At 38.6% G+C, this 27,601-nt stretch overlaps 2 protein-coding genes across 7 annotated transcripts in view; both read right to left on the bottom strand.

Annotated features, from left to right (window-relative positions):
• Pogz (pogo transposable element with ZNF domain) overlaps positions 1-27,601 on the bottom strand; it is a 54,514-nt gene that overhangs the window by 26,191 nt on the left and 722 nt on the right. For 3 of the 6 annotated variants that reach the window (XM_005414572.2, XM_013509945.1, XM_013509948.1), the window contains 2 exons: positions 5,895-6,019; positions 4,782-4,940 (listed from right to left, as the gene is read on the bottom strand). In XM_005414572.2, the coding sequence (XP_005414629.1) occupies positions 4,782-4,940; positions 5,895-6,018 (283 nt within the window). In that variant the 5' untranslated portion in view covers position 6,019. Of the gene's footprint in view, positions 1-4,781; positions 4,941-5,894; positions 6,020-26,763; positions 26,979-27,601 lie in introns of those variants that run through there. The other 3 variants (XM_013509946.1, XM_013509947.1, XM_005414573.2) reach the window with 2 other exon arrangements.
• LOC102025068 (tigger transposable element-derived protein 1-like) lies at positions 18,962-19,830 on the bottom strand (the record flags this gene model as incomplete). The annotated part of the gene is given in 1 exon segment (XM_013509949.1): positions 18,962-19,830. A coding segment is annotated over 1 exon segment (803 nt), but the record flags the coding sequence as incomplete, so codon positions are not given.

The raw sequence follows: 27,601 nt of genomic DNA, 5'->3' as shown, positions 1-27,601 counted from the left end.
GGAATTATCTACTGATAACTCACTACTCTCTAGCAATACCTAGATTCAACACAGATTTTAATCTTTTTTAATGCAAGACTATCTTATTTCTATTATATTGTCACAAGCACAGAGCACAGACATAAGGTATGTTAAAGGAACTTAAAACCTCCAGATTTGAAGGCCACATAACTAGTATTTTAATAATTACCACTGACATTTGAAACTATGACCTACTGCCCTCACATCTACTTATGTATAATACATAAGCACATCAGTCAAAGAAAAAGATTACACAGCAACCTGACAAGACCTCAACAAGAGGTAAACGGAGAGTTAAGAAACTCCAGGGAGAAGTAATTTTTAAAATGTTCCTACTACGTTAAGTGGTAGTTTGTTTGTTTCTGTTTCACACAGAAACAAACATGGCATCATCTCACTTATATCTAGAACCCAAAATAAACCAGCAGAAAGCTGACTGGTGATTAACAAGGGCTATGGGGAGAGGGGCAATGGGACAGTACTGGTCAAAAAGCACAAAGTTTTAGTAAGATGAGTAGGTTCTGGAGTTCTGCTGGTGCAACATGGTCGCATTAATAATAATATACTGCATATCTGAACATTGCTAAGAGAGTAGATCTTACATGTTCTCACCAAAAAAAGATGTACGGTGTCAGATAGTTTCATTTAATCACTTCATATTGTATATCCAGCTATTACACTGTACACTACAAATAACATACAATTTATATTTATCAAATTATACCATAATAAAGCTGCTGAAATTAGAATCTTTAAGAACAAGAGTCAAGGAAATGCTTTCATGTAGAGAGGGCAAAGACAATAAAATGATAAAAACTAAATCAATGCATAAAGAAATACAGACTTTTGAAATATAGTTACTAGCCAGACATGATGGGGCATGCAGTAATGCCACTCTGACAGAGGCTTAACTAACCAGGAGGATTCCAAGATACCACCTGGTAACTTTGCAATATTTTGTCTCAATAAAAAAGGGGGTGGGGATGTAGCTCAGTGGTACAGCATCCTTGAGTTTTATCCCCAGTACCCACCTCCAAAAAAAGAAGAGCAGAGAATAGTGAAGGGGGAACGTTCTAAAAAAAAACCCAGTACACTAAATGAAACAATACTGAGCTGCTTAAGAATTCTTCTCCCTTGCTATGTTATTATTGTAATACATGGACAATGAACCAGTACAATTAAACTAAAAGCTTAAAGGAAAATTGGGTTGTAAGAGGGAATATTTTTCATTCATTCTAATCTAAAGTCTCAACCTTACATTTAGGGCAGCATTTCAAAGAGGATCTGATGAAAACAGTCACAGAATTTGCTAGGCATGATGGACAGGCCTGAAATCCCAAGTACTCAGGATGCTGAGGCAGAAGGGTCGCAAGTGTGAGACCAGCCTGGGCAACGTAGCAAGACCTGGTCTCAAAATAAAAAATAAAAACAGGAGTACGGACACAGCTCAGTGCTCCCTGTGCTCAATTCCCAGCATTACAAAAAAGAAAAATTACAGAACTGTATTTATTTTGTCATGTCCCCCAAGCTAGACAAAATGACTTTTAATTTAAACTTATTTATATCTGAAAATGTTTTTGGAAAATAATAAAACATACCTAATTGTCATTACCAGTCCATATCCATTTTCTTCTTTATTATGAACATCAATTAACATTTCTAGACACTACACATTTCTAAAGTAAGTAAAATCAATTCTATATGTGTGTGTGTGTGTGTGTATATATATGTATTTTTTTCTTTTTAAAATTAGTACACAGTATTTGTTTTCCTGAGAAACTAATTTGTAGATAATAATATGTAAAAACGATAACCATTGATAATTTCCTACCATTTTGTCTGTAATTTGCTAAGTCCCCCCTATTATTATGTTATCCTTCTTTTATTCTTTAAAATAAAAAAAAATTAAAATAAAAAAATAAAAAATAAATATAAATAAATAAATAAATAAAATTAGTACACAGGCTCAGGAATCCAAGGTGCATTTAAGGAGTCACCAAGACAGATCATCTCAGCATGTCATGAGATGCTCAGCCATATTAGTATCGGCCTTGGAACCGTGAGATCAAAGAAAAATTTGGCTAACTCAGTTGTTCACCATTTAAGAGAAACACAGGAGAGCAATGCAATATAATGGAAATACCACAAGTGTTGAATTCCAGGTAACTCCAATCCAGTTTAGTTACCAGTAACTGACCTTAAACAAATTATTTAGACATCTTAGGCCTGTTTCCATACCTACAAAATAAAGGAATTGAACTAGGTGGTTCTCCATCTTTCTACACATAAGGGTCCAAGGTTGAGGATGTAGATAGAGTTTGCTTAGCGCTGAGCGTTGAGGCAGGAGGATCGCTGCGAGTTTGAGACCAGCCTGGGCTACAAAGAGAGCTCAAGGCCATCTGAATTGCATAGTGAGACCCTGTCTCAAAAAGACAAAAAAAGTGTTTGCTTAGCATGTATCAAAGAGGTCCTGGGCTTGGTCCCCAGCATGGAAAGGGAAAAAAAAAAAACACAAAAAAATACCCACTGTTGTTTTTGTTTTTTTAAAAAAACTGAAGGGTTTCACCAAGTGTGGTAGCACACACCACACTTAGTGTAATTCCTACACTAAGGGAGGCTAAGGCAGGAGGATGACAAGTTTGAGTGCTGCCTGAGCAACTTAGTGAGACCTTGTCTCCAAATAAAAAAGAGCTCATTGTAAAGGTTTTGGCCCTGGGTTCAATCTCCAATACCCCCAAAAGCTTGAAGATTTCCCGTGAGATAATAATACTTTCAATAACCAAAAATTGAAAACCCACAGAAATTAAAGCTTTAAAGGTCTGCTATGGCTGGGCGTGGTGGCACACACCTATAAACCCAGCACTTGGGAGGCTGAGTCAAGAGGATCATTGCGAGTTTGAGACCAGACTAAACAACATATCGAGACCTTGTCTCAAAAAAATAAAATAAAAGTCTGCTAATACCTAATTTGGCTACAACATAAGGGAAGAGCTACGGTTGGTACTTCTTTAGAGCAACCTATCAGGGCACCTTGATAATGTCTATCAAATCTGAATACCTGTTCTCCAAATCTTACCTCTCAGACATTATATATTTACATATTCAGATATGCTTACAGAGGGGGCAAAGACATACATCCAAGAATACTTATCACACTCTTGTAATAATGAACAATTGAGGTACCAATAAATGTCCAAAAACAGAGGAGTGCATACATAAATGCTCATATCAAAAAATAAGAACACCATACATTCTTCTAAAGTAAATGTGTTTCTAGTTATATTTCTAGGTAGTCCAGCAACAATATCGATCAAATCATTAAAACTTCTGATGACTTTTTTCTTTTTGGTGGTGCTGGGATCAAACCTAGGGCCTTGTGCATGCTAGGCAACTTCTCTACCACTGAGCTGTATCCCTAGTCACTGCAATGACCTTTGAACCAACAATGTGACTTTTTCAGAACTAAGGCATTGAGAAAAAATACAGAAACAGGTATTTTCATTGTAGCCCCTTTTACAACCTAGTAAGAGTCAATCAACTAATGGGAAATAGTAAAAAAAATTGTTAGAGCTAACTGTACTAAATGAAAATACTCATTACAATAATGCAGAGGACGTGTGATCCACATTTGTAAAAACCACATCACTATATCTTTTTTTTTTTTTTTTTTTTTGGTCTTTTTTTGAGACAGGGTCTCATGCAGTTCAGGCTGGCCTTGAGCTCACTTTGTAGCCCAGGCTAGTCTCGAACTCGCAACAATCTTCCCACCTCAGCCTCCTGAGTGCTGGGATTACAGACATGAGCCACCACGCCTGGCTAAAATACATCACTGTACAAAGCATACAGCAGTATATGAAAGTCTACAGATGCACAGAGGAAGAATCATAGTTATCTGCAGGTGATAGGATTAACAATTAAAATTGTTTTCTCTCCTTTTTAATTTTTTCCCTATTTTCTTTTTTTTGGTGGGGGGATACCGGAAATCAAACTCAGGACCTCGAGCTTGCCAGGTAGGCATTGCGCTGCTGAGCTAAATCCGCAGCTCCCTCTCTACTTTTTCTATAATACATTTATTATTCTTACAGTAATACAGTTTTTATTTATAAAGGAAATAAAATGATTAAAAATGAAGTTCCTTATAATGGAAGCAATGTAATGAGTCTATGAATGTGCCTTTTTTTGGTTATGAATCTTGAAATATAACTTGCCAATAACTTATCTTGAGAATATAAAAAGTTATCAGTAGTCAAACAGAAACCACTATTACATGTCCTCTTTTATAGATAAATACACTAGAAACACTACAGCCTAACCATTTCCTTCAGGTAGACAACAATCCTATTCTATCGTCCATACTCAGGAACCAACAACCAAATGAACCTGCCAGAGAAAAATACAGAACCAAGCTGCAATGGGAAAATTCTTGCCAAACAAATAGGAATTTTCTAATTAAAAAGTAATAAGGAAAACCAACCAACAACAGCCTAACTAGCAGTTAGGAATGCCAGGTTTACATTTTCTCTCCTAGAAATTAGCAGCAAGGACTCTGCTGGCCTCTAACTTGAAACACCAGCAACAATTCAGCACTAACTTATAAGGAACAGTGCCACCTGCAGAACCACCTCTTTATCAGAGAACACATTACTTACTAAAGTCATCCTCCAACAAGTAGACCAACATCAGTACCTAACTATCCCTAAATCCTGTTTAATTTTCTCACCCCTCTAACCCAGGAAGAATTTCCGAATAATCCCACTTACCATTGTTGTTGGCAATTAGTGTGACAAGAGTCTTCTTTGTACTGTCGCTGTTCTGTGCCCCGCTGCTACTAACGGTGGTGGATGTAGAGAGGTGCCCAGCAACAGAAGCATGGGCAGCGATGGGCACTGGAGCCGAGACCTGCTGCTGGCTCACAGAAACTGTGGGGAAGGGGAGGCACAGTCACTTGGAGACAGGGACAGATGACACTAAAGGATACTGCTCTAATCTCCCCTTTTCATATTGTTATGGGTCTCTATAGCCAAAAAATTTCCTATTTCATTCATAAATCCAACGCTTCATCAGATTTCACCTTCTAATAGTCACTTTGTCCACCACAGAGACACAATTCCATCTTCTACATTTCCTGGTCAATTTAGATCACAGACCCCAATGAACAGGGTGGTTTTAGTGTTTTACTTACCTAGCACTAGCAAACCCCTAGGACTCAAAGATTTATTAACACCACTCTTGGTATTCATAACCCTTCATATTAAGCCACCTACAATATCCCATACTGTGTCCTATTTCAGCCTAAACCAATGCCATCTTCATGTCTCAGAGAGCAACTGGTATAATTTAGGAGAAAAAAACTACCACCTACTTTCTGCATTCAGGTCAATCATGAACTTGAACCTACAATATCACTTTTATGAAAGAAAAGCTAACAAGCCTAAATTTGTAAACTGTCCATGAAGGCAGACACAAAGCTATTTCTCCTCAGCTCACAAAGATAACCAAGTTCAAGTAAAGCAAAAACAAACAAAAACTCACGTCTCCAGGAACTTGTTTTTGACCGGGTACATAAACGAGCTCCAACACACACCACCACTTTATATTCTTGCACATGCACCACTTGGTAAGAGGACTACTAGATGTCTGATAAACACTGGATAACACAGCTTTTCTCAATGTTTCTAATGAGAGTTTTGTCTTGTTCTATGGATGAGGAAACTGAAGTACTCCTAGCCTAAGGCATGGAGAGAAGGTAGCACCAGTGCCACCACACACTGGATTCTATGCTCTTTCACCTGGTACTTTTTTCATCAATATGCCATTCAATTTAATTAATTTACACAACAATCTAAGATAGAAACAATCTAAGATTATGTTACCTGTGGTAGTTTTATCCACTGAATTATAATCTTCAACTACGGAGTCCTCAATGACATCACTGATTTTCTGCCATGGCTCCAGCTCCTCCTCCTCACATTCCATAAACAGGTCGGTGTCCGCCATGCTGCAAGAAAGAAAGTTTTAGCAAGATACTGACTTAAGAATTGGTGAAATAGTTTCATAGAAAACATGAATCAAGGCCAGGCGTGGAGGTACATGCCTGTAATCCTAGCACTTGGGAGGCTGAGGCAGGAGAATCTCTGTGAGTTTGAGGCCACCTGGGCTATACAGTAAGGTCAAGGCCAATCTGAAACGCATAGTGAGACCCTATCTCTCCCCTCCACACCCCCATATTCTTGACTCCATTACTAACCTCACCCTTTATGTACTACTATTTTCCCCAACTTCACTTCATTTCCAAAGGTTCAGAATCACAACTTTTATTCTTGATTATTGGAGGCCTTCCTATGGCAAATTTAATAATCAGATTTATAAAAGTTTAATGTACAACTCCCAGCACCACAAAAAGAAAAAAGAGAGAGAAAGAAAAATTTAATGTTAATACCCACAGCGGTGGGTGTGGTGAATCAGGGTGAGGTAACATTAGCCATGCAACTGTAGGGTTGAGTCTGCGTATGTATGCATATATGTTTTTTCTGTATTGGGGCTGACCTCAGTTGCCTTCAGAGGTCCATCTAGATCTAGCCTTTTCTATTTTGAGTGGCCTATACTGGGCTTGCAATCCTCCTACCTCAGCCTCCTAGAGTCCTGGGATTAAGGAATGTAACACTATGCTCACTATCACACACTCTTTTACAAAACTTACAACTCTGTTGCAAAGGGCTGCCGACTGCCGCTGTCTATTCCATCCTCAATCATCAGCTAAGGGTTAGTTTCCTTATCTTGGAATGGGAATAGCAGTACTGCTCAATATTACCATACAGGCTGTCTGTGTTATAATACTCTTGCCTTTGTAATATTTTTGCCTTACCGATAAACCAAAAACCAAACAAAACCACCTAACCATTTTATTAAGTAGGTTGTACAACCTGAGCACAGTCATTTGGGCAGTGTCCAACAGATGGCACTGTTTCCCTTGAAAATTCTGCTGCAACCTGGAGCAGTTTCACAACCACAGGTTTTTGGGACTGCTTTCTGAGGGTTTTGGGGGGGGCGTGGGGTTGCTAGGGATTGAATCCAGGGGCTTTTCAATGAGCCACATCTGTAGGCCTCTTTTGATTGTTCTGATGATTATTACAGGAAGGGGGGTTGTGGTGACCAGGGTTACACTAAATCACGAAACTGCCTAGGCTGGGCTCAAACTTTTGGATCTTCCAGTCTCAGCCTCCTAGAGTGCTGGGATTACAGGCATGTGCGATCTATCACTCCTGGCTGAGAACCACAGTACTTAACTTGACTCTTAACTGGTTTCTAATCTTCTATTTTTATACCTCTATTACCAAACCAAAACCACAAAGGGGAAGAAGGAAAGAAATAAATCTAAGGAATTTTCTCTCATTTTTAATTTATACTTCGTACACGAGATAATGCTAGCCAGAAACTGAACTTTTCCTCCCAGTACTGGCCACTGAACCCAGGACCTTCACACTGAGCTACATCCTCAGCCCTTTTAAAAGTTTATTAAGGCAGGGTCTCATTACTATATGTCCTTAAATTGTCCACACTGAGTTTGAACTTGATCCTCCTGCCTCAGCCTCCCAAAGTACTGGGATTACAGGCATTCACCGTCAAGCCTCGCCAGAAAAAAACAAAACCCCTCCGTCCAAAAACAGAAAACACCTGTCACAAGCATTCTTTAAGCCAAAGATCACAAATCACATGCTCCCATGATTTGCGGTTAGTTCTAGTAAAAAGTTCTAAACTTTTTTCCTAACTGCTTTATTTTGTCATACTGTACTTTGCTGCATAACTTTTTTAAAGTTTAGCATCAACATATAATTAATACATAAATATCAAATGCCCAAAAGAAAAAAAACTATGGCTGATATAATCTGCAAATAGTTTTCAAGGGCAATCTTCCAATTCTGACAGCAACAAGTAAATCTCCATACATACACTAAGCAAACTGGGCTACTTTCCTTTGGGTAGAGCTATCTAAATGCCTATATTGCCAAAGCTGACCTAGAACTTGGGATCCCTTGCTTTAGCCTTCTGAGTGGCTAGAGTACAGATGTGTGAGCCACTTCAGGCTCAAAAAGCTGATTTTGTATCTCTAACCCTTAAGAGATTATTATATTCTTTGTTATTCTATGAAACAATGAATTTAAATAAGACTACTGCCAGCTACCTAGAAGGCTGAGGCAGAAGAATCCCAAATTCTAACCCAGCCTAAGCAACTCAGTGGGACCGTCTCAAAATAAAAACCATAAAAAGAGCTAACTTAGTGCTTCCCGGGTTCAATCTTCAGTACTGTAAAAATTACACAAATAAATATTCTACCAAAAATTTCTTCCATTTTACCTAAGTCAAATTTTGTCATTCGTCCTATGAAAAATGTAATTCTAAAAAAATACAAAAAACTGAAAAGGGTAGATAACAAAATGACAAAGAAACTTATGCTATAACTATCTTAATCAAATGAAAAACTGTCCTCAGGAATAAAGCACTGTCAGAAAATCCAATGTAACTAAAATGCTCAAAATGGAAATATAATTCAACTTAGTTTTTTCTTTAACAACACAGAAGTGCTAACTTAGCAAAAAGTAAATCTGTTCACTGACAGTATTTTACATATGACACTGAAACCAAGTTTTTCAATCACTTAACCCTAGATTTGGATCTCTGTTACCTCAGAAAGTAAATTCTTCAATTTAGCATGTAAACAGCTCAAGATCAAAATGACTGCTCATACCACAATAGAAGTTATCAACCTAAATACTTCACAGTACTTTTTTTTTTGAGACAGGGTCTCAATATGTAGTCCAGGTTGACCTTGAACTCACAATTTCTCCAGCCTCAGCCTCCTGAGTGCTGGGATATAGTGCACCATCACCACTCCCCTGGATCAACTTTGCAAACTTTAAAAATGCAAATTCAGCTTCCTTCCCGTAGGTTTCCAGTTATCAAAAAGTTTAATATGATGAAATGTTAAATTTAAAATTTCCACTGAGATGCTCAAGGAAGACAGACAATCATTCTCTGTGGTCTTTGAAGTGAACCTTGACAAACTATTTTTGATCAGACTGAAATCACTAAATGTGCATTAAAATGTGCAGATCTTTGCCAGACATGGTAGTGTACTTGGGAAGCTGAGGCAGGAGTATGGCTCTGAGTTCAAGGCAAGCCTGGGCTACACATGAGCTCAAGGCCAGCCTAAACTACAAAGCAAAAACAAAGCAAGCAAACAAAATGTACCGATCTTCCCAGGAAACTATTACTCTATGTGTAACCAAGTTTTTAAATTAATTTCTAACAAGGAAAAAAACTGAAAAATTTCCTCTTCTGTATTATGTTGGTATAAAGAAGTGACATGGTCATAAAGAAAGATAAGTCATGGGTAAAACCGATGCACCTTGAGACCATAATGTTGTTTGTTTGGTTGGTGGGTTTGGTTTGTGTTTTTACGACAGGGTCTCACTAGGCAGTTCAGGCTGTCCTTGAAGTTGCTGTGCAGCCCAGGTCAGCCTCAAACTCACAGCACTCCTCCTGCCTCAGTCTCCTTGTGCTCGGATTACAGGCTGTGCTACCACCTCCAAGTCAAAACTATAATGTTAAGTAAACTAAATCAGACACACAAGCTTCAATGTCGTATGGTTTCTCTTATATGAGAAACCCAAGGTATAATATAAGGAGCAAAATAAAAGGTAGATAATATCTTTCCCAAAGGCGAAGGGGACCAAGATATGAAGGGAGGCTGGAAAGAAGGGAGAGGGGATAAAAAAAGAATTAAGATGTATCATGTACATATACCAAATATACATAAGAAATTCAAATATTATGTACTGCAATATGTACAAAAAAAGGAAGAAGATCAAGGGATGGGTGATGAGGTAGGGAAGGGAAAGGCGTTGAAAAAAGGAATTAAATACATGTGCCAACACCTTCAAGGAATGTAAATATTATGTACTAAATACATATACTAATAAAAAATTTAAAAACAGTGGCATGGAACTGAACATGGTGGTACATGCCTGTAATCCCAGCACTTTGGGAGGCTATGGCAGGAAAATTTAGGGTCCAGCTCAGCCTGGGCAAATAGGGGCTTCAGCAAGATCCTGTCTTAATAAAAAGAAGGCTGGGGACTTATCTCAATGCAAAAGTCCTGGGTTCAATCCAAGGTACCCCCAAAAACACATACAGCCCCAAATACTTCACTTCAACTGCAATACACGTAATCCTAGCTATTCAAAAGGCTGACACAGGAGGATCCCAAATTTAAGGCCAGCCTGGACTACTTGGTAAGACCCTATCTCAAAATAAAACTTTTAGTTTACTGAGATAGGTTACAAATTACTGGTGATCCTCCTCCTCAGTCTTCTGGGGCTGGGATACAGGCATTCACCACCACAGCCAGCTTCAAAATAAAAAATTTTTAAAAGGCTAGAAATGTAGCTCAGTGGTATAGTGCTTGCCTAGCATGTGTGAAGCCTGAGGTTCTGGAAGAAAAAGCTGAAATTCAATTTTTATCAAAGTAGGGAGATTCTTGTTTGTTCTAAATAACTGGCACATAAAACTGAATTTCAGCCAGGTGTGGTGGCACACTCCTGTAATGCCAGCACCCAAGAGGCTGAGGCAGAAGGATCACTGCAAGTTTAAGGCCAGCCTGAACTGTATAGCAAGACCTCGTCTCAAAAACAATTTCAAAACTAAAAGCTAGCATAAGCTGGGCATAATTATATACACACATAATCCCAGTATTTGGGAGGTTGAGACAGGAGACTCACAAGTTTAAGTCCATTCTGGGTAACTTAGCAAGACTCTGCCTCAAAATTCAAAAGAAAAAAGGTTGGGAATGTAATTTCAGTGTGAAGGTCCTGGTTTGATCCTCAGTATCAAAAAAAAAAAAAAAAAAAAGTACTAAATCAAGAGGAAAAACTCCGATGGGCATTAAATTTGAGATTTCTACTATAATCAGAAGGGCAAACTTTTATCTTACTACAGCTATGAGTCTCCAAATCAAGTGTAGTGGTTCCCTTTTCCACCCGCTCCCCACCCTCAGCTTTTCGTAGTGCCAAGGCTCAGATCCATGAGGCCCTTGCACACGCTAGGCAAATGCTCTACCACTTAGCTGTATTCCCAGATCCTCTGCTACTCCAAATGACAGCTACATTTTAAATGCAAGTCAGGTATGTAAATCTTATCACCCAGTTTCAAAAATTATCAACTCAGAATATATCTTATTTCCTCTACATTCCCACACCCCTCCTCTACTATTTAGAAAAATCTCTAACACCATATTCACAAATATCTTGGTATATGGGTCTCAAAGTTGAAAATTTAATCTAAGCTGGGGATGTAGCTCAGTGGTACAGTACTTGCTTAGCCCTAGGGGCATAACACTAATTTTGTCATAAAGGTACAGAAACATGGATCTGTCAGACTCACATTTATTCTTCAGAATATTACTAACGATGAATTATTAATTTTAAATTTACAAGTTTTATATTAATGAGTACTTAACAGGAAAAAAATCACAAAAATGAAGTAATGAATTTTTAGTATTTATTGTTTGTTCAAAAAGCATAAAAACTTTCAACACTGTTTGGTGTATGAAGTCTAAAAATGAACAACACAAATAAATTCTTATATGAGCTACAATGAAAATACCAACAGCACTTCGCAAAAAAATAATCTTTATTATTGCACACACAACAACAGCACTTGCCACACACTTATCACTTACAATGACAGCACATGTGCTTTGCTTTCCTGGTCTCTTTGTAGGACATAAAGTGGTCACCTCAGTGGTCTTGCTATTTTGTCAGGTTTTCTTTTTTTTTTGGTACTGGGAATGGAACCAGGACCTTGCACTTGCCAGGCAGGCGCTGCACTGCACTGTTGAGCTACATCCCCGGCCCATAGGAGGTTCACATTATATTACAGTATGTAGTTGACAGGAACATAAAATATCAAAAAAATAAAGTATTAAATTCTTAACATGTATTGTGTTTAGAACAGACGTCAACATTTTCACACTATCTGTGTACTTGCTTACAAAACCAAAAAGACAACATCAGAAATAAATTCTGAATGAACTACAATGAAAATACCAATAGAAGTCTTCTACAAAAGCTTTGCTTCACATGACAACTGCATGCTCCATGCACATGTCTCACACTGACAGTCCATGTGCTTAGCTTTCCTTTCCTATGTGGCAGTCTTGTCACCTCTCTTCCCTTCCTATTTGGTCAGGAGCTTCGTACTATATTGTACAACATGCACGGAGCAGAGAAATAATACATCAATAAAATAAAATACCAAGTTGTAATGAGTGCTTAGAATAGACACCAACATTTTCACATCAGCAGTTTACCTGCTCATAAAACCTAAAAGATAACATCAAAAATAAAAACCTAGTGAACTACAATGTGAACATGAACAAAGGTCTACCACAGAAATAAGCTTTAACTGTCACCCCCAAGGCAGTCTTCACACATGACTGCTTGTTCCATACACAAGTATCGCTTGCCCTGATAGCACGTATGTTTCGTTTTCACGACCTTTCTTGTAGGGCGCAGCTGACATCTTTTTGTTCTCCTGTTGTCATAGTAGGTCTTTGCGATGCTGCACCTGCCTGTTCACCTATCAGCTCCAGTGCGCTGCACAATTTTTTCGCATAGTTCCCTGGGCAAAAACGTTTTGTTTTTCTTCTGCTGTAAATGATCTCTTTTGAGCTCTAGTCCCAATCCTCTAAGAAAACTTCTTCATGATATTTTGCACTTACTTTCTTTTGAACTACCAAACTATTTACACCACATATGTTTAGCGTCGAGTAAAACACAACCACTGGCCACTGCTTTGTGTTTCAAGTGACATCATAGTTGCTGCATAACTCTTCAACAACATCTACTCCACCTTTGGTTTTGTTGCAGAAACGTTCCATCTCAGGCTTCCATTCAGGCAAGGTTTCCCACCAATATTTCCCCATCGTGTGAAGTGTTGACATCAGCAGAACCAGTTTGTTTTTCTTTGCCATATATGAGGCCAGTGTTATATCTTTCTCAAATCCAAAGACTGTACTATACAACTGTTTTGAAATTGCAACGTTTTCTTTGGAATTTCTCCTCTGTTCCTGTGCACAGTTCCTGCACTGGTCAACTTGTGCTGTTAGTAAAGGCAACACAGATCGGAAACTGGCAAACCAATTGTCAAATGTCATATTCCATTAGGAGATGGGAGCAGCAAGTCTGTTCACAACAGCATTTGATTTACTATTATATGAATAAGGACCTGATGGCTGAGTTCCAGGATAAATTTCTATATTGAAAGCATTGTAAGTCTTCACATCTACAAGGGCATAAATTTTTATGCCACATTTTGACCCATCACTTTTCCATAACTCTCTTATATTCCTGTGATCACCATGAGAAAGCCCTGCTAAGTACAACAGACCCATGGACGCTTTCAGTTCATCTAATGAGGTGTCATAATAGATACAATTTTTAACATGGCTATTGGTGCACATAGAATGTTTTACTTGCATTTCAGCCTTTGTGTATTTCACAGCATCTTGTAGCATTTTGTCTGTTACAATTCCCAGCACTGAATAGCAGTGCTGGCATTCTGTCCAGTATGTTTCACCCCTGCCAAGATCCACATTATATTTGTGGACCTAGCTCTAACACTGAATTGTTCCCTTTGGTTGCATGGCCATTTTGCAGCATTTCGACTAGTCAGATATGTACTCACATTGCTGTTTTCTTCATCATCTGAATCGAGGAGGTTTGCATTCCCTGTGTCTGTATCAGTTGATTCTCGCTCCACTTCATGGTCACAAAACTTTGGCTCACGTGGCCAACACCAAAGTCACCACTGTTGTCATCATCATCATCATCACATACCCACACTACACTTCTGTTATGAACGCATGTATTTTCTCATAATGGATCATCTTCATCATCCATGCATGAGTAACCTGATTCACTTCTGATTTCCTCCAAAACTTGCAAATCTGGTTTTTCATAAGCACTGTACTGAATTGGGCTACTTCTACCAAAATCAAAAGAAAACTTTATTTTAACAAATCCTGGAGTGGTGTGGGTCTACTGGACTCTCTGTGATGCTTGAGTAATCACACACAAAACAAAGTTACACAGAGCAATAGGAGGGTAAAAATCCCATTTTGCCACTTTTGCACACCTTGCCATTTGTCCTACCAAGTGGGTAAATACAGTTTCCTGTATCCCTCAAGGAAGGGTACTGAGACCACAGCTGGCTACTACTATGCTAAAGTACAAATGTACAATAGAAAAGTAAGGAATGGGTCTGCTAGACCCAGTGTTATGCTCCTACCATGCACAAGGCCCTGGTTCAATTTCTAGTCTCCCTCCTTCCATCTCTCCCTCTCTCCCTCTCTCTCTCTCTCTCTCTCACACACACATACACACACACACACACACACACACACTTAAACATCACAGTAAAAAAAAAAAAATCATATGCCTAAAAAATTGACAGTTCTTTAATATCAACTATCTCAATATTCAAGAGACAGGCTTAATTTTTTTCTCCAAGACTACTCATGGGGTTGGTGTTTTCTTCCAATTGGAGAAAAGCTCATTGTCTAGATCCAGTCAATCTAGTCATTCCTTCTTTGTTTATTCCTGGAACACTTCCATTAAAAAAACAAGCAAAAATAGCCAAGGTAGGTAGCCCACATCTGTAATCCCAGATACTCCTAAAGCTGAGGCAGGAGGATTACAAATCTAAGAGCACCCTGGGCAATTTAAGACCCTGTTCTCAAAAAATAAAAAAGACTGAAAATGTAGTAGCTCAGTGCTCTCTGGGTCCAACCTCTACTACCCCAAGGAAAAGCAAACAAACCAACATCATATAATTTGGTTCTCCAAATTATCCTGCTTGATTCTTTCCCTGCATCAGTTTTGAAAGTAAGTTGGTTCAGTAGCATGTCCCCAAAGTGACCAATAAACTTTTTCTTAAACTACCATAATACTACAGATTAAACGTATTTCATGTTTTGATACTCAAAGTGTCTTATATTGGTGAGTGGGAACATCTTCCGTTGGCTCCTGAATCCTTCTGACACAATCCCTTTACTGCCTGGTAAAATTATTCCTAGTCTGTTAGACAAGATGGTCCCGATCTCCTACATCTCCTGCCGAGATCTAGAACCAGCTGTTTCCTCAAGGGATACTATTGATGGGGAATAATATTTCAAGATCATAGTCTAGATGCTGAAGGGCTCTCTGCTCAGTTTAAATATAAACTACCTCCCAGCAAGGGGAGGCTGAGGCAGAAAAGTATCACAAGTTCAAGGTCACCTAAACTGTATAGGGAGACCCTGTCTCAAAAAATGGAGAAAAAAAAAAAAAGGCCAGCCTGGTCTACATGGTAAGTCCAAGGCCTACCTGCACTGCATTAAAAGGCTATCTTAAAAACCAAACAAAAAAGAGGAACGTTCTATAAAACAACAAAGGTAGTCTCTTGAAAAATGCAATATCACACACATGCACGCATATATACACAAACTGAGAGCACACTAAATTAAAAGAAACTAGAGACATAACTAAATCAAATATGTGAATCTTTACTGGGTCCTGGTACATTGAAAACTATCTGAAAATTTTAGAGTCATGTTTAGTGGCATTTGCCTGTAATCCCAGCACTCTGGAAAGCTGAGGCAAAAGAACAGCAAGTTTGAACCCAACATGGGCAACTTAATGAATAAAAGAGGCCCCATCTCAAAATCAGTAACAATAATGGGCTGAGGACAGACGCTGCTCAGTGCAAAGGCACCGAGTTCAATCCCTTGTACCGAAAAAAAAAAAAAGCAAAACAATTGGGAGACCAACTAGAACATTTGAATCTACAGTAGATATCAGATGACATTTAGAATGTATTTTTAATTTTCTTAGAAAGACAGTGGTAGGGGCCAGAGGTTTAGCTCAGTGGTACAGTGCCTGAGTTCGATTCCTGTACCACCCAAAAAAGGGAAGACCAAACAGTTATGTTTTTATAAAAGTATTCGCTGGCTATCATCAAGAAATCGACCAATAACAAATGCTGGAGAGGCTGTGGGGAGAAAGGAACCCTACTTCACTGCTGGTGGGAGTGTAGATTGGTAAAACCACTGTGGAAATCAATTTGGAGATTCCCCACAAAACTAGGATTACAAGTCCCATTTAACCCAGCTATTCCCCTTCTGGATATTTTCCCAGAAGAATTAAAGACATCATACCACAGCGATATATGTGCACCCATGTTTATAGCAGCACAATTTGTTATAGCTAAATCTTGGAAACAACCCAGATGCCCATCCACTGAGGAATGGATAAAAAAGTTGTGGTATTTAAAGATAAACTCGAGGCTTTTGTAGGTAAATGGATGCAATTAAACACTATACTCATAAGTCAAATAAATCAGACCCACATGTGTAAACATCATATTGTCTCCTTGGTGTAGGAACCTGAAAGACTAAGTAAAACTCAAAACATACAATAGACGATAGGAAAGGGAAAGAAATTGCTCAAAGGAAGGAATGACTGGGATGAGGGAAAGAAAAAAGAAGCAAGGCAAAACATAATTATATATGAATAACTGTGATGGCTGTACTGCTGTTGTCTGATGGTGTATTGAAATGAACAATTAATGCTCACAATTTTTTATGTTCTGATAAACTTTGCATGCTTGAGTCCGGTGGTCTGAGTAACTGATTTGAAGGTAACAATATGCAATGGAATTACAATGGTGAACTCCTAGCATCTTGTCTAGTGAAACTCTGTATTATCTCTAATATTTTCCTGAATAATTATTTTCTTATTCTTTTTAATGTTTTGAGCAATCTTTCATTCTTACATCTGATAATGTGAGCAATGTAGTTGAGGATAGCAATATGCAATGTAACAACCACTGTTAATTTGTATTAATTTGTCTTGAGACCCTGTATCACTTTGAATGTTCTTGCTTTGATTTGTTTATGTTTGTGATACTGGCATGCTGCTACTGTTCTATTTTTTTGTTTCTCATGTACTACTCTAAAATAAAAAATAAATAAAAAATTAAAAAGCATTCGCATTTGGCAAATACATGAACTGTTCAGTGAAAATGTCTTCAGGGAGCTGGGAGTTTAGCTCAGCGGCACAGCACCTGCCTGGCAAGTACAAGGTCGTGAGTTCGACTCCCGGTACCAGGAAAAAAACAAAAAAAAAGAAAAAAAAGAAAATGTCTTCAGTGTGACCTTTCAAAGGGCTCAGCAAATAGAAAGTTTGGTATCTTCTTAAAGATACTAACAGGCCGATTTTTTTCTTCATTTGGCATATATATGAAAATATTTCAAATCATTATATCTAGGTGGTGTATTCATGATAGGTGTTTCTTAAAAAACAGGTTTTTTCCACCTGTTTTTTTTAACCTGCATGAATTTTTCTTAATAAAAAGCTGAGGGAAAAGACTAACTTTTCATACCTCTGCTGTGATGAAACGCTATATTCTGCCATTACCCTTTTAACATTAACTGATAGTCTTGTTAGCTGAATTTTCTGTTATCTTTTGCCAGTTTCTGGGATCAATTTTCATGTACCTTATACACAAGGTATGATGGAAAGATACGGTGAATGTTTAAATTTTAAAAATATTTGTCACAAGAAGACACATGGCCATTAATTCTTCTTCAAATTTCACTTTGAAAACACTTATCCCACTTTCTAAGGCAGAAATAAGTGATTTCTGCCACTTTCTAAGGCTGTTCTGGAAATCCTTCGTGAGTACCTTTAGTTGTGCTTGTCATAGCTGCACCGGTGTCCTGAATCAATTCAAAGCATTTACCTTTCATGGTCATTCTGAATTTGGAAAAGGATCACAATTCACAAGGTGCCAAATCTGGCTATAGCAGGTGGATAAGAACATATTGTAGTTTTTTATAAGTCTGTTTTTCTGTTACATGCCACTCAGCAGCAGCATTCACCCATTTTTGATCATATCTTATAAAGACATTTATGAAAAGGGACTTCCAAAACTGCTTCAGGAAGTGACAAGATCAATGGGATAAATGTGTTCGAAGTGAAGGGGGTTTTTTTGTTTGTTTTGTCTTTTTGAAACAGGGTTTTACTATGAAGCTTAGGTTGGCCTTGAACTCACTTTATAGCCCAGGCTGGTCTCAAACATTGAAGCAATCCTCCTGCCTCAGCCTCCCAAGTGCTGGGATTACAGGTGTGCACCACCATGCCTTGCGTGAAGGGGATATTTTGAGGGGGATTAATGGCAATGTGTCTGTAATTTTAAAATTTTTTTTCTTTTTGGGTTTTGGGGGTTTTTTTTTTTGAGATGGGGTCTATGTAGTTGAGACTGTCCTTGGATTCACTATGTAGCGCCAGCTGATCTTGAATTCATAGCAATCCTACTGCCTCAGCCTCCCAAGTGCTGGAATTACAGAAGTATGCCAAAGCACATGGTGTAAATTTTTTTTAATTTAAATAAACACTTATACAGTAAAACCTTGGTCTGTGAGCATAATTCATTCTGAAAACATGCTTGTAATCCAAAGCACTTGTATATCAAAGCAAATTTTCCCACAGGAAATAATCGGGGGGCTGGGGATTTAGCTCAGTGGCACAGCACCTACCTGGCAAGAGCAAGGTTATGAGTTCAATTCCCAGTACCGGAAAAAAGAAAAAAAAAAAGAAATAATGGGGGGCTGGGGATTTAGCGCAGCGGCACAGCGCCTGCCTGGCAAGTGCAAGGTCGTGAGTTCAGTTCCCGATACCAGAAAAAAAACAAAAAAACAAACAAAAAAAGAAATAATGGAAACTCTGATGATTCATTCCACAACCCAAAAATATTCATATAAAAACTATTACAGTAAACAACACAAAATATAAAGAAAAATAAATAACCTGTACTTACCTTTGAAAACCTTTGTGGCTGGTGTGAGGGAGACAAGAGAGAGGAGGGTTATTGTGCAGGATGACTTTCACTATCACTAAGGGAATCATTGCTATCTATTGGCTCCATAGAATCTTTTTTCTTTTCGTGCAACTTTAACAAGGAACCTATTCAATGATACTTGCTTTTGCTTCCTTTTGAGGATTTCGCAGAAATGTGACATCACATTGTTGTTAAACAGATTCACTGTTCGCACTGCTACAGCTTTATTCGGGTGATGCTTTTCCACAAAACTTTTCACTGTTTCCCACATTTTACATATCTTCCTAATCTTATTTGAAGGGAGGGACTCTTCCACTTTTCTCTCCTCCTCCTCCTCCTCTGCAGATGAGGTCTCCTCCATAACCTCCTGCTGTTGCTTGCGATGCAGATCCATCAGTTCTTCAGTGGTCAGCTCCTGGCCATGTTCTTCCACCATCTCTTGAATGTCATCCTCATTCACCTCCAGTCCTAAGGTCTTCCCCAAGGACATAATTTCATCAACAACAGGCGGCTCCTGTTCATGAGCAAGGCCCTCTAAGTCATGTCCAAGAATGCAATCAGGCCACAATTTTCTCCAAGCATAATTGAGGGTTCTCTTAGTAACTCCATCCCAGGCTTTATCAATGATCTTGAGGCAGTTTACAATGTGGAAATGATGTTTCCAAAACTCTTGGAAGGTAAGGTTTGTTCCTTTGGTCACTTCAAAGCACCACTGAAATAGTGCTTTGGTGTAAAGCTTCTTAAAGTTCGAAATGACCTGCTGATCCATGGGCTGGAGCATTGGAGTGGTATTGGGAGGAAGGAACTTAACTTTAATGAACTTCAATTCCTCCAGGAAGTCATTCTCAAAGCCTGGAGGATGAGCAGGGGCATTATCCATAACCAGCAAGGCTCTCAGTGGCAGATTCTTTTCTAGAAAGTATTTTTTCACTGCAGGACCAAAGACTTCATTGATCCACTCAATGAAGAAGATTCGAGTAACCAAAGTCTTGCTGTTGGACCGCCACATAATGTTAAACTGGCTCTTCTGCACCTTGAATTTCTTGAAGGCTGGTAGATTCTTGGAATGACACACAAGCAAGGGTTTGACTTTGAAATCCCCACTTGCGTTAGCACAAAACAAGAGGATGAGACGGTCTTTCATGGGCTTGTGACCAGGCATTGCATTCTCTTCTGTAGTGTACATCTTCTTTGGCATCTTTTTCCAAAAAAGACCCGTCTCATTGCAGTTAAAAACTTGCTCTGGCAGATAACACTCGGAAACCACAAGCTTCTGGAACTCGGTAGCAAAGGCCTCAGCTGCCTTAGCATTCGAACTCATAGCCTCTCTGTGCCTCACAACACTATGGAAGCCACTTCTCCTCTTAAAGTTATCAAACCATCCCCTGCTTGCCTTGAAGCCATCTTCATTTTCTGTTGATGTACCTGGCATTTTACTTATGAGGTCAGTATATAAGGCCTTTGCCTTCTCACAGATGAAGTTCTCAGTCACAATATCACCTGCTACTTGCTTCTCATTTATCCAAACCAGAAGTAACTTTTCTACATCTTCCAGAACACGTGGCCGTTGCTTCGATATTCTTGTGACTCCTTTTGCTGCATCTAGCCCCCTTATCTCTTCTTTCTTCTTTAATATTGTGCAAATGGTTGATGTAGACTTCTTATAAAATCTTGCAATTTCAGCCACTCGCATACCTCGTTCATACTTCTTAATGATTTCCTTTTTAACTTCTACTGTAATCATCTGCTTCTTCTTACCGTTTTTCTTTTCAACCTTTTTCTGCATGGGGGCCATTGTATATGTTCGCATGGATGTTGACTACAGTACAGTATTAATAAACTCTTGCTATTTAATGTAACTGGCAATAAGGCAGCAGAGGAAAGGGTCTATATCTGCAGGCAGCCTGACCTAGAATGAAGCAAAGCACTCCTAAGCTTACTCTTGTATGGAAAAGCAATGGATTGTCCCTAAGTGCTTTGAAGTGACAAAAAATACACTATTGCCAGCTGTGGGCACCTTCCAATGTTCTGAAGAAATCACTTATTTCTGCCGAACACCGCAGCCTGAGACCAAGCATCTGTGCATGGGAGACAATCCACCCACAATCCCACAGTGAAAGCAAAAGGGTGAGAGGGCAAGAGAGCAAGCGAGAGAGAAAACCACTGGCTCAGTTATGATCATGTGACCTCCAGTGTCATGTACTACTCATATTGCAAGACTCAACATCAGTCCTTTATCAAGTTAAAATGTAGAAATGGTTGCTCACCTTGCAAAACACTTGCAGAGTAAATTACTCACAACCCAAAGTATTGCTGTATTTTGATCACACCTAATATACACATTTCTTAAAAGATAAAAAGTAAGCCAGGGATATAGCTCAGCGGCACAGTGCTTGTCTAGTAAGCACAAGGTCCTGAGTTTGATTCCCAGGACCAAAAAAACAAGCCACAACTGCTCAAGAAGAAAACAACTGGGATGAGGAAGAGGAGAAAAAAAGGAAAGAAAAAGAAAAAAAAAATATATATATATATATACACACACACGTATTTATGTATATATATACACACACACAAGATAGGTAATTATACTACCAAATTCTATTAGTTCACTGAAAAGAGTGATATGTGTTTATATTGTTTGATCAATTTTTCATGTCTATATCTTATAATCTGAACTACTTTTAAGATAACAATATACGTTATATTGACCATTTTTAATCTCATATTACCTTGTGTTGAAATCTTGTATCATTGTTTTTGTTTTTTCTCTCTAAAATAAGAAAAAAATACTATCTCCTCATCAGGTGCAGGAAAAAAAAAAAGCAGGTGTGACAACACATATCTGTAATCCTAGCACTGACAGGTTGAGGTAGAAAGATCACAGCTTTGAGTTAAGCCTGGACAATTCAGCAAGACTTGATTCAAAAAAAAAATTAAAAGAGCTGTGAATATATGTGAGAAGGCCCTGAGTTCAGTAACTACTAACACACACTCAAAAATAATTAATAAATAAATCTAAAGTGGTTTACCATGGTTGCTAAGGGGGTATTGTGAGATGAAGATGAACACTGCCTTCTTCCATTGACTGTTGACACTGGTAACCAAGTTGGATTCTGCACTTGATATTAGTAGTAACACCAGTGACATGATTTGTGTATATGCAAAAGTTTTACTTAACAATGCAGCTCACACAGGACTATTAGCAATACCCAAAGTCTCCTATCTTGGCACTCATCCTTCCTTCCAAGTGTACCAGGTAAAGACTGTTCCAGAGGAGAAAGGGTGATACCTTAAATACTAGCAAATAAAGTTAACCGTACACTCAGGTCCTATATAATCAACTAATCAGTACATATAAACATAACTGAAACAGTCTACATAATTGAAAAAGAGGATACAACTCTTCAGGGATGGGTCAACCTCTCCCATCCACTAAGACTAAACTAAAATCACAAGATTAAAAAACACTTCCAGGCATAAAATCACTCTCCAGAAAAAAAAAAAAAAAAAAAAATCACTCTCCAGAGGGCATTAAGATCATCTCTGCCCTCTGGTATCACCCCAAGATTATCTTGCTGCCAACCTCGTCTTCCAATAACCCCTCCTACCTAACATTGTATACACCCAATAAACAGTGCCTGGCGTGGTGTGTCTTGGTCTCTGCCCATCCTGAGGCACTCATCTCCCAGCCCCGATTCACGTACTACTCTATTTGTCTGTTTTTTATTTCACCCTTTCGTGGCAGCCCTCATACAGGCAGCTGGGGATCTTTGCCAGGTCCCCAATATCTCTTCATCTCAAATAAAACCAGGAAAAGACCTGTATTCTACCACAACTTTCCCTACTTGATTCTCAAAGCTTTGAATTCCTTTCATTTGCTGGTGGTTTTCATAGCACGAACAGAAATTTCAGAACTAAAGAATTTAGTATCTAACATTTTCAATTCACTGCCCATAAATCAAGAAGCAAAGCACATTTGGAACGGGAAAAAAATTTTTTTTGAGACAGTGTCTTGTTATATATAGTCCAGGATGGTCTTGAATTCACTATGTAGCCCAGGATGGCCTCAAACTCTCAGTGATCCTCCTGCCTCAGTCTCCAGAGTGCTGGAATTACCACCATGCCCAGCAGGAAAAATAATTTTTACAAACAGAAAAACTCTTGCTTTTGAGATGGTCTTAACTGTATTGCCCAGTCTCACCTCAATCTCCTAGGCTCAACTCATTCTCCAGCCTCAGCCTCCTGAGTAGCTGGGACAACAGACATGCACAAAAATCTAATTAATAACGCACTCTCTTACTCCAATGTTAAAAAATAAGCAATGAAGATCCTCAAAACATTTGGCATTTGTGTTTCCATTTTACCTAAATTTTTGGCTTTAAAAAGGATTTATTCCAAAAAACATTTAGGGCTACTCAATTTGCCCATGAAACAGACATAACTGGTGTACATTCAAAAGCTTTACTTAACATTGGAGTATAATTAAATATTTAACGAGTTTTTATTTATCCAGCCTTTTGAATCTTGCTCTAGTAGCATCTCACAATTGCATCTTACATGTAATAGTCAAAGTTTTTAAATAATCCTAACTGGTCTAATAATTTCCAAACTCAAAATACCTTCCTACTTGTCTAGCAGTGAACCCCCTATTAAGCACACAAATATTAGTGATGCACTCTTTACTTAAAGGGAAGGGGGATCCTAATGTAACAATAAGACCACTACTTAAAAGGGATCAATATTCAGGATTCCCTTTCCTATCTCCCATGGAAAACTTCACAAACAGTTGCATGTAGTCTGAATTCTATTTCTACTCCCTCAATTTCCTTTAACTCTGCTAAATCCTACCAAAAGGCAAGTTTCTCTCCCCCCCACTTCAATTATATGTAAAAATATAGTTTTGTGGCTATAGCCTTATATCACAGAGCAGAATACCATACAATCTATCAAAGTCTTACCATCTTTTTTTTTTTTTGGTTTTTCTCCGGTACCGGGAACCGAACTCAAGTCTTACCATCTTGATAATTACAACGAAGGCCATCAACCAGCTCTAGGATTTATAATTTAACTCAGGAATTTCCACCTTCAATCAAAGTGAATTAAATGGACATAATACGAAGAATCAGACTGAACTGGAATTGTTTTATTTTATTATAATTAGGATGCACTGTTATGCACTTTACATTATCTCAATGAATTCTCACAATTATGCCTCTGTCAAAACAGAAGTTTAGAGACCAAGTTAACTTCCCTAAAGCTATACAGTTAATAAATAATCCCAGCCAGGACTCAAACAAGCCCTTTGTTCTAGAAATCCTCCCAACACTACTGCTTCTTCCATTATTAATTCCAACTAGTATTTGTAAATTCTTTAGCAGATGGTAAATGAAGGCAGACTTGGATGATCTGAAAAGCAGAAGCATAGGACAAACCCAATGACTTTCCAATTTTTTTGGTTTTGAATTGTGAAATTTTTTGGCCTCTTAAAATGACTGCCTTTAAATTGGATATGGTGGCACATGCCTGTAATCCCAGCCCTTTGGAAGGCTGAGACCGAAGAATCCCAAGGCTGAGCTCAGCCTCAGCAATTAAGCGAGACCCTGTCTAAAAAATAAAGAAATGCCTGAGGATGCAGCATAGTGCAAAGGCCCTATGCGTAATCCTCTGTAAATTAAATAAAGGAGGGGCTGGGGATTTAGCTCAGCGGCAAAGCGCCTGCCTGGCAAGCGCAAGGTCGTGAGTTCAGTTCCCGGTACCGGAGAAAAACCAAAACCAAAACCAAAAAAAAAAGGAATGAATCCAAAGATTTTTTTATTTATGTGCGTAATTTTTCACATTTACAACATTAGAAATTAGACAAAAGTTTTAAATATTTGTCAATATATCTAAAAACAAACCCATTATATGCTAATAAGTAACGCTTATAATAAAAAGGCACTATTTTCCTCCAAAATACTGTTTTTCACCCTTATAAATACTTCTGTGTCTAGCTTAATACGAGACAGTTGCATTCTCATAGCTACTTCTTCATTCAGTCTGTTGTTAGACACTGTTCAGTATATAATGAAGATCTGACCTTAAAAAGATGACATAAGGGGCTAGGGATTTAGCTCAGCGGCAAAAAGCGCCTGCCTGGCAAGCGCAAGGTCGTGAGTTCGGTTCCCGGTACCGGAGAAAAACCAAAACCAAAAAAAGATGACATAAGAGAAAAATATTTTAATACACTTTCCCAATAACAATGTCTATTTATAAATACTAAAACTATACTTTCTTTAGTGTCTGTACTACCTTGAGCACATAAACAATAGTTTCTTACAGCTTTGCATTTGAAAAATATCAATAAATTGTTCATTTTTGTTACATTAAAATCCACTGGTGTTGTCTTTCAGGTCTGATGCCCCATCATCCCACGGCAGCTGTCTATCTTCTTTCTTGTCCACCTTTTTCCAAATAAGCCATCATTATACTTAAAAAAAAAAAAAAAAAAAAAAAAATCCACTGGTGCCAAGCATTGTGGCACACACCTGTAATCCCAACAGGCGCAAGGCCAGTGTAGTGAGACCCTGACTCAAACAACAAAAGCAAACAAAAAGCCAGAAAAAAAATCTATTGGTGTAACTACTATTTTGAAAGGATCATTTACCATTGCACAATTTTGCAACACCATATATTGGTCATTTGGAAAATGTCTGTCTTCCAAATGACATATTTCATTATACATTTTACTTAAACCGCAGCTAACTACTGATGATGTAAGAAAAAATACTGGAAAGCCATAAAACGATCTGTCGACTTTTTAAAAATCCTAATTTTTCACTTAAATTTTTTCACAAATAAATACTGTCATCTGTTCTCTTAGCAGTGAAAAACTAACTTCATTTTCAAAAAAATCCTATCAAATATCAGGTGTGGGGCCGGGGATATAGCTCAGCGGCATAAGCGCCTGTCTGGCAAGCACAAGGTCCTGAGTTTGATTCCCGTACCAATAAAATAAAGTATCAGGTGTGAAAAACTGCAGTCAGTCCCTTCAAGTAAAAATGCCGTTCCATGAAATAAGCAGCTTACAACTCAAGTGTTACAAATGTTTTTCCTCAGAACCACCACACCTGCAGAGATGGCATAAATGTTTTATGCACACTTCTCATTTCACCATAGATTCTTTTGGGGTTTTTTGAGGCAGGGTCTCACTATGCAGTGCAGGCTGGCTTTAAACGCACAGTGATCCTCCTGCCTCAGCCTCCCAAGTGCTGGTATTAAAGAAGTGCACATGTACCATCACACCCAGCTAACATCACAGATTCTTAAAAATTAAAAAGATGCACTCAAAAGCTAAGATTTAATAATACTAATACTTTTTACTGCTTCCTCAAGAACGTTTTCAAACAAGTCTGGTGCCACAGCCTTGCTTCTTGCCAAGGCACTACCAGTCGTAATTTCCCAGCATTAACTTTTGACCATCAGTGGAAATGTCAGTTTAAAACGGGTTGGGGGGGTCTTATCGCTGTATTTTGAAATTGGTTACGACCTCAAGGTTCCCAAGAAAGAGTCTGAGGGCCCCCTGGGGATCAGCTGGCCACACCTTTGTGAACTGCTAGAAATTCCTAGATTATTCATTCCCCTAGTGAAAAGCCTACCAAAATCCTGTTCATGCTAACAGTTCCTTCCGTTGGTTCCTTTAGTTTGATGTACCACCAACATAAGAGAGAAAAAAAAATCAAGGGTACAATCTGCCATTTAATTGTTTTAACATCATATTTTGCACACCTTTACATGAAACCAATACGTAACTTTTAAAGTGATGGTTACCTTAATCAGCAGTTTGGGGTATGAGGTCCCAAAACTGCATGCTTAACAATCTCCAAAGTCTCTTTGCACACTCTGAAGTTAAGAATCATTCCGAAGTTAAGAACCAGAAGTAGTTCTGCTCTCCAACTGGAGAGTCCAAGCTCCCAGGCGCAGAGCACCGGTGCATTGAAAATTCGTTGTTGTTTATCAGTTTCTCCATCAGTCTGAGAAAATCCCTTTAAAAGTAAAGCCTCATTTTTATTTTGAGCTCAGGATAACAACCAACATTATGGAATGTGAAGCGGCAGGCTACTGTCTGCACTACTGTGATAGCACAATTCAACTGTACCTCAATCTTCACATCGAGCATGACTGGGCCAAGACTTACAACTCCTAGCTCTACCTATTTCTGAGTAAAGAAAGTCAAAAAACGGCTGAGTCGAGAAATGTGCAGTGCGAAGAAGGAATCCCACGTCCGGCGAGAGTGGAAATCAGGCCAACATTTAGAAAGGAAGAAAAGCAGGTGATTCAATGGCATTATTCCTTTTCAGGAGGTGCCAGCAATCTAGAGAAAATAGTCCTTGGGATAAACATGGCGCCCACCGCGGCAGGACATAATCACGAGAAAATACGATGCTCTGCCCCATTCCGTTGTATAAATCAATGCTCCATCCCTAAGAGATCTGGGGGCCAAGGGAGGAGACTTTGTAAACTAGCTGCAAGGCACTCAGGCGCGAGATGTACCGGGAGGCGGAGCGGGGATTACATAACACAAGGGATCTGCTAGGCAATCACTCATTTTTCCTCCCGCCGCTCAAAACGAGCGCCCCACGCCTTCCCGAGCGGGGGCGGGAACCCC

Source organism: Chinchilla lanigera, unplaced genomic scaffold (assembly GCF_000276665.1).
Source record: "Chinchilla lanigera isolate Chin_1 unplaced genomic scaffold, ChiLan1.0 scaffold00188, whole genome shotgun sequence".
NCBI classification, from domain to species: domain Eukaryota; kingdom Metazoa; phylum Chordata; class Mammalia; order Rodentia; family Chinchillidae; genus Chinchilla; species Chinchilla lanigera.
The sequence above is the reverse complement of the archived record's forward strand: the minus strand, read 5'-3'. Positions and strand labels throughout refer to the sequence as shown.